The 8,699-nt window shown below is 36.9% G+C and overlaps 1 protein-coding gene across 1 annotated transcript; it reads left to right on the forward strand.

The window, feature by feature from the left end:
* Positions 1–263: 263 nt before the first annotated feature.
* On the forward strand, positions 264–7,785 carry LOC306959339 (uncharacterized protein; the record flags this gene model as incomplete). Its single annotated transcript, XM_079551427.1, has 7 exons — positions 264–284; positions 5,091–5,147; positions 6,215–6,310; positions 6,376–6,546; positions 6,626–6,658; positions 6,734–6,817; positions 7,658–7,785. The coding sequence occupies 7 exons, from the start codon at positions 264–266 to the stop codon at positions 7,748–7,750; spliced, it is 555 nt and encodes a 184-aa protein (XP_079407553.1). The 3' UTR covers positions 7,751–7,785.
* Between the last annotated feature and the right edge of the window lie 914 nt (positions 7,786–8,699).

The raw sequence follows: 8,699 nt of genomic DNA on the forward strand, positions 1-8,699 counted from the left end.
ATAACACTTTGTTTTGTTCTTGAACAGTGAGGGGTCGATCTCTGGAATGAACTAGAGGAGGACCTGAAATGTAACTTGTTTGTAACTTTTCTAGCTCTGCCAGACATTATTATTGCAAGACATTTTTTGTTTTTGTTTTCTTTTGTATAAATTAGACAAAGTCTGTAGTTTTGTTCCATGACTCATGCAGACATAACATTGTAAATAGAAGTATCTATTTTGTGCCGCAAACCAATGTCTATAACAAAAAACAAAAGGATATAATGAATGAAAGTGAGAAAGGGGTAAGTGTTACAGTGTAACAGTTTGTTCACATTATCTCAACCAGTGCAAATGTGTTGCTGTAAAAGACATTACATTGATCAAAGCAGAAACACAAACTATATACACAACTTTCACATGAATGTGGTTTGCCAAAAAAAAAAGTGATAACCTTTTCACACAAGTGTTCTACAGGAAGTTTCCTGTTGTGGTTTTAACGTTACACCACATGACCACACTTTTGTGATGAGAAAAGTTAAAAAAGCATCTTGGATTATTGAAGCTCCTTCTCCTCAGATACAGGACGTGTACTAAAAGTACTGTGAGAAAAATGCTCCAGCATTATGCAGGACTCGAGTCATCCCGCACATTCAATCTTCTCCTTCAGAGAGACGTCTACGGAGCCTAAAACATTAGCCTAAAGGAGAGCTTGTTTGTATTGTTCTGATATTTGTATTTGTAAATTCATATTTTTATTCAGCACTAAGGAAAAACTATTTTTGTTGTTTTTGGTGCCTTATACTTGAAGAAGAACTAAGTAACTTGTTTACCTTAATAAATCCTTTTCGCAGTCCCTCTGGGGGTAATACAAGTGTTAATAGGATGAATCGGGGGGTCTTGATTGAATAGCAGTAACCACTGTCCCTGAAAGGGTTTCCATAAAGGGGCTAGATGCAAGTTGGTCATTTTATACTCACTACTGCCACTTCAGGTCATACGTGTAACCGCAGCTTCTATATTAAGCTCGTGACAGCACTTGAGACCCGAAGTAACACCTTTGTGAGTGACAGTGCAGGATTTTAGAGGCAGTTGTGGTGTCGCTCTCTCCATTTTTACAAGTCCTTATCTGCGTGTCCTTTGGATTTATCCTTGTTTTATGTTTTGGGTTAATTATTTTTAAGTACCTCAGGTCACATAAAAATACCTATAATTTGTACTTTTTACCTTGAAGGCCTAGATTTGTGATGATTAAAAGTATCTGGTGGTGCCTCAGTTTAAGGCTAAAATAATTATGTAAATCACGGCTCATGAGCCAATGATGTGCCTTTGAGGAAGCTTTACAGTGACAGTGATGATCTCTCAAACACACAATGGATGGGGCTTTGTTTGGAATAAAAAAAATAGGTGTTTTGAAGACAAAGGTCAAAGGCCACTGTGGGAAATTGATGATTTTTAGCTAATGTTATATTTTATAATGCTATTGAATGTTTTTTATGAGTTTAATCTATGTGCTTTAAATTTCAGTTGAAACCAATCTTTTCACACGCACATTGCCGTAACAATACCCCATTTCTTGCTCTTGCATTCTTTTGCTCAAACCTGTGGAGACGTTCGGTGCCCTCACCGGAGTTGTGAAAAATAACTTCAAATAAGGCAGGAAGACACTTCTAGTGGCAAACTGCTGAGAGAAAGGCTTGATGACCTTGGCCCGAGCTCCTGATATATATTTGTAAGAGCGCAGTTAGACGGTGCCGTTTCCCGGGACTGCCCCGTTTGGGCACCGTGTATATTGGTAGGGACTTTAGCATTCAGATAACCTGTGTTTAGAAATTGTAATTGTTATCGGGAATAAATCTTCTTTGACTAAAGCTACTGAATTCTGGTGGTTTCTCCTCGGACCTTGGGATCAACGAACACGCTTGGTGAGACCTATTTGATACTTTAATATTTTAAACTTAACTGTTTAAATGTGTTTAAAATGATCTTATGGATCTTATGTAAATTTAGAGTTTTAATATTTCTGGTGAAATCGCCCTCACCACATTTCACTGTAAGGAGCGAAACGTTGTAAAATACACAATGCAGCACATAAACATTCATGATGACCTTAGCTGAGGGTGTTGTGAGTCTGTAGAAAACGTACCTCTGACGTTTTCAAGGTACAGGAAGGTGGGATGTAGCAATATGCAAATAATTCAGAGTAAATCTTACGGACTAACTGGATGAGCAGAAAACTTTGGTTGGTTTATATTTGCGACTTATCTCAAAATGGTCCAAAAGTCTTGTAGACTGAAACGGCGTTACAATGTATCATGTATTGTGACATAATTCTTTATTTTTGCAGAAGCCAATAAATGTTAGGTTCCGTGTTATATCAGAACAAAGAGGCATGACAGTTTTCTGAGGGCCGGACGGGGCGGCCCCTGTCGACTGTAAATGTACTTCTGTGGCCTCTTCCCAGAGCTTCCTCTTTCTCATCATCTGACTGGTTAGGTCAAACTACTGCAGCCTCCAAGAACACAAACAACCACGACCTCGAGATGGGGAAAATTAACGGATGTCTCAAATGCCTTTTTGTCTTCTTCAATATCGTGTTTGCAGTAAGTATACATTTTCCTCTATTGACTTTCCCTTTGAAAAAAAGATATTTCTTTGTTGTTTTAAGCTTTATTTAGATACAGTGAATGAAAGAAAGTGTGTATTATATATATCATCATCATACCTAAATACGTGTTTTTTTTATATATTATTTGACAATATAAAAGTGACAATATAAAAAAAAAAAAACACAACTTTGTTTTTAACAGCACAAAATTACAAAAATAAATGCAGCAAGGTTGTTTCCTTGATTGATTCAAATCTTATTGGCTTGTTTGTTTTAACACTCTCATTCCACAATATTATGTTGTTGCCTATTTGCAATGTTGTGCACTAACGGGCAAAGAATACAGAGAAATTTAATAGTGAATAGCTGAATTTTTCAGAATAATGATTATTGATTACATCAAAGGCTGTTTGTCTTAGAGTAAGGTTTTTATTATATTATATTATGAATTATTAAAGCCTTTTTTGAAAACCAATTCTTAACAAAAAATATATTACTAAGACATGCAATAAACGTGAATAATAAATAGCACCTCCTACTATCCACCCTTTTCTTTGGGCAACAAAAACTAAATTGTTGTTTTTGTATACGATGACAAAATCTATTTGAAACTCTACTTATGACATGTTTTTCCTTTGCTTCCTTTGCTGTTCAAACATGTGACATTTTTAATTGTGGCCCATACTCGTTTCTAGCTCTCCCAATCCCTCCTGCACATCTGAATAGTTCAAGCAAATTAATGCATGTTTCACTCCGTGTACAGCTTTGAGCGGTGGCAAAGTGAAGCAAAATATAATAATTTAGATTCTACTTCTATCTTCCATCGTTCAATAAACATTTAAGTGAAGACAATGCAGCTGTATTTTTGCTGTGTTCACAACAAACTCTGAGGTGGCAAAATACATTTAATTCACACACAAAAATGATCAGTTTTCAGTTTCATGTCTCGAAACTCGAAACTTAAGCGTGTGTTTTTTCTGGTGAACCACAGCGTCTGTGCTCTGTGGTTGGTACTTTCCACTAGGCCTAAGGAGCCTGTTCCAAAGAAACTTCAGTATTTCCTGATTACAAGGACACGTCACACTTTAAATCATCATCTTCCACTCTACAGGCGAATGAACAGCTTCAAAGGCCCTGATAGGGCTGCAAGGTTTAATAACAATAATAATAATAATAATAATAATAATAATAATAATAATAATAATAATAATAATAATAATAATAATAATAATAATAATAATAATAATAATAATAATAATAATAATAATAGGTTTTATATAGCGCTTTTCTGGACACTCAAAGACGCTTTACATTGCACTATTCGTTCACTCCATACTCGGTGGTTGTAAGCTACTATTGTAGCCACAGCTGCCCTGGGGTAGACTGACGGAAGCGAGGCAACCAGTCTGCGCCATCGGCCCCTCCGACCACCACCACTCACTCACTCACTCACTCACTCACTCACTCACGCATTACATTCGCTAGGCTTCCTGGTGTTCCCAAACGGTCTCCCATCCAAGTCCTGCCAGGCCCTTCCCTGCTTAGCTTCCAAGGTCTGACGGGATTGGGCAGAGCAAAGGCGGTGTGGCCACATGTGATGTGGAATCGAGTTTTTGATACTGCAATAACCAAACCTTAAGATGCTAAGATTCTGTCTCTGGCATCTGAGCGATAGATGTCACAGACCAGAATTGTGGAGCTTCTCTTGACTTCACTCATCATTTTAGCTGTAGACATATATCAAATATAGCAATCACAAATCGAATTGCAATATTTGTCCGAAAAATCCAAAATATTTTTTTGGTCAAAATCGTGCAGCCCACAGTTTGAGAAACGCTGATTCAGAGACAACTGAAACCTGAACTTACCATTGAGGCAACGACAAAAACAAAACTAAACTCAAAGGTGTGATTTCGGTGTTGCATGACTCCAGTAAAGGGAGAGAAGTGTCGAGAATGACATCAGTGCGTTCAGATTTCAGATTTGAGTTTAGGACCCCATTGTAAAGGTAAAGGTGTTTTATTTGTCATTATACAACTGCTCAAAAAACACATATATCATTTTTCACATTTAATGATCTTTTGTTTTATTTTTAACTGCAATGAGAGTAGTGATAATCTTTAGCCATGATTATACATTTTCCATGACTTTGCGTGAGTTTCTTTTTTTGTATTGTATACATTCACCAATATTTCACCCACTTTTCCTCTCTGGTGACCATAGCCTCATGTATAATAAAGCAGAACTATAAAATACCGAAGTTCATGAAGTAAGAGGAAGTTTTATTACATTAAATTATCACCAACCTCTGCCCCACCTCCCCCCTCTCCCAAGTGTTCTGCTTTTTTTTTACTCTATCTGAAGCTAGGCCTTTCAAAGACAGAGACATTTCCATTGCACGTTGTGTTGAAGTAATATGTTCCAGCACTTCCGTTGTTTACACCAATAAACACTCTGGTGGTTGTGTCCTTGTTTAACTCAAAACTGGTTTTATTGCTCCCAGATCTTCGGAGGTGTGCTGATCTTTGGAGCCATCCAGGCCAGCGCAGTCAGTCACCAGGTATTATGAATTGTGAACGACATTATGAAAACCTGTGATGAGAAAGGAGTACTCATATTGTGTTTATATTTTTTAATACTACCCATTTATGTGTACAATTTACACACCACTGACATCAAATCTAGTGTCTGTATTTTAAATGCCGATGTTTCAAAATACTCTTGATTAAGGATTGTATGCAGTTGTGTGGTTGTGTGCCCTCAAATACCTTCTCCAAGACGGGATGTTGTTTGCAGATACTAAAAGCTCAAAACCACTACACAGTTTAATCAGATGGAAGTAAATGTAAGGCTGAAAACAAACCTCTCGGCACAGCCTCAGTTCAGATACTTAACTATATTGTATATATATATATTTCATCAATCATCATGTTTATTTTATTTTTCTAATTTTAATTTATTTTATTATTTTTTTGTTTTATTTATTTTATTTTATTTATTGTATTTATTTTTGTTTTATTTTGTTTATTTTTTATTATTACAATTACTACTATTATTATTTCTATTGTTATTATTATTATTATAACAATAATAACAACAACAGTAATAATAGTACTAGTAATAATAATTACTACTACTACTATTACTATTACTACTACTATTACTACTACTGCTATAATTATTATTACTCTTATTATTATGTGAAAGATGATCTGTTTTGTTTGTAGTTCTCAGGGGAGAATCAAGGAACAGAGTGGATTTGGGTCTTTGCCATCGGAGTTCTTTCGATCTCCTGCCTGGCCATATATGCAGGATGCTCAGAGAATCCGTTTGTTCTTAAAATAGTATGTAAAACATCTGCTCATTTACTGTAAAACATCTGCTCATTTTCTTAAAATAGTATGTAAAACATCTGCTCATTGACATACCTGTACTTGTGTTTAGTTCTAACAGCAGTGTCATTTCTATCAGTTTGCAGGCTTGATGGTTGGTGGAATGATTGTCATGCTGATCTTTGGCATGTATGTAGCTGTCGCCAAAAACAAGGTCAAATAATTAATCATCGCATAGTTATTCACTTTAAACATATTTGTCATTGGCCTCACTCTTCTTGGTTTGTTGCTGCAGGCCAGAGCCCTATTACCAAGTGCCACACCTGAGGCAGCCAAGCCCTCCATGCAGCATGGGGAGTTCACATCAATGCTTGATACTCTCCAGGCCACTGTAAGTCTCCAAATACCATCCACGGTGGGGCACTGTACTGTGGATTGACATGCGCGCTGTTGCAGTTGGAGTGCTGTGGGTGGAGCGGCGCTCAGGACTGGAGCGGCGCTCAGGACTGGAACTGGAGAGGCGCTCTTAACAGGAACTATGAGATCCCAGAATCCTGTGCCTGTGACAAATCCTCTAAAGGAAGCTATGAACCATTTTGGAGACACGGATGCAAAGCCAGACCACAGGTTAAAACATTTGATCTTTTTTTAATATATAGGCTGCTTAAAAGGACACAGACTAACAACACATTGCTTTTGTTTGCAGGGAACCACTGGCCCAAATGAGATCTATGCTGCTGTAAGTAAAGTTAATCTCTAACCAATGGCTGCATACAGAAGTCTGCCTGAATAACACGGTGTTGTCCATCTTTAGTCCTGTGGAGAACGCTTCTTTCAAGTCCTTGACCTTGGTTTCAACATTTTAATGGGCTTCCTGTTTGGGTTTGCAGTCACAGCAGTAAGTATTTGTTAAGATGATATATTTGCTTTTTTTTTTACTTACTGCACCGCCCACGTTTCCTTCAAAGGCTACACATTGATTTCTCATTATTCATTATTATTTCTCAGCTTAGCCACATGAGAAGGTTTGGATTTTTTGTTGCGTCTAATGTTGAATTTATTTATGTATTGATTTTACCCATATGCATTGAAGTCAAATTTCCTCAGTCGGTTTACGATAATGACCAGTAAATATTTCTGTTCACCGAAAAACAGTCTTGGTTTGACTAGTTAAAACAAATAAACACAAAAATACATATACAGGTGCTCGTCATATAATTAGAATATCATGAAAAAGTGCATTTACTTCTGTTATTCAACTTAAACTGTGATGACTGTGATGAATTGTGATATATGATATAGACTTATTACATGCAAAGTGAGATATGTTTATCCTTTATTTGTTATATTTTTGATTATCATAGCACACACAAAAACCCCAAATTAAAAATCTCATAAAATTGATATATCTCACTTTGCTTGTGATGAGTCTATATCATATATTAGTTTCACATTTGAAGTTGAATTACAGAAATAAATGAACTTTTTCATGACGAGCGCCTGTAATTGAAAAAACTAAATATCTTCACTTTTTGGACATTTTTAGCTCACTCCTACAGTAAGATCTATACGTACTTAAGTCAATCTCTCTACTTATCTAATTTAAAAAAGTACTTGGTCCAAATGACTTGTAAAAATCCACCTATTTTTAGATTTTTTCTTTTTTTATTCTTTCTGCACTTTGAGCTTATTGTCCATCTCGTGATTGTACTGACCTGACATACGTGTGATCCTGCAGTTCATGGGCCTCATGGTGACGATGCTAATGCTGCACCAGATCAAGCAGCACAACGACAGAGGAGCTTCATCCTTCCCCATGAAGAGCTACTAAAGCAGCCACTCCGCCCTGCCAGCCCTTACCGCTAAAACAGAGAGACAGAGCAGGTTTTAAACACTCTGGTTAAAACAGGGGATGCTGCATTAAATTGAGCCAAATGCATCTAGTCTGCACATTTAAAAAAAAAAAAAATGTTTTCCCTTACTGAGATATGTTCTTACCCGAGCTTAGACGAGTTGATGCGTACCTGTCTGGTCTTTGTGCGTGCCCTGCGTCACGCAAAACGACCAAAGACGTTGCTAGCATCTGGCCTCTCCCAATGCATTCCTATGGCCTTCCACTGGAACAAAGACCAGACAGGTATACGCATCAACTCGTCTAAGCCCAGGCAAGAACATATCACTTTATGGAAAACTTCAGAGTTGTTATACATGATCAATCCTTACGGAGACAGATTTTTGATTTTGTTTGTGATCTGCCAATTGCGACCAAAAGACAAGCAATTTTTGATTCGATTTGATGCAGCCCTAACATCTTGTTGAATGTGGCATGAGATTTACACAGCGCTGTCTCTGCAAAGTTCTTGTTATTCTGTTTGGGATCACGTGCGGCCTGCTTCCCCTTCTTTGCACTGCTTTTGTAACTTCAATCATCGCAATTTTATACAGTCTTCTTAGTTTTTAGTATGTGTGTTTTGTCTCCCTCCGTGTTATGTTAGATTAGCACTCGTCCTTTAAGATTAGAGCTATAGTACTTTGGAAAGAATCTTTGGGCAAGATTGAATGTAATTATACTACTACTATTACTTCCCCATAAAATTTGAAAATAACTGTCTAAGCAAATATTGTTGTGTAATCTACACAAAGGACCAAACAGTGCTAACTCAGCATTTCTCTTCAGTTTCCAAACTGAACCAGGAGGACCAGTCTTAAACATGACTACAATGATATATGTAATGTTTCTGTAATAAAAGAGGAGAGAGAAAAACACTCATTTCTATTTA

The sequence above is a fragment of the Gobius niger genome, assembly GCF_951799975.1.
Source record: "Gobius niger genome assembly, chromosome: 2".
NCBI lineage: Eukaryota > Metazoa > Chordata > Actinopteri > Gobiiformes > Gobiidae > Gobius > Gobius niger.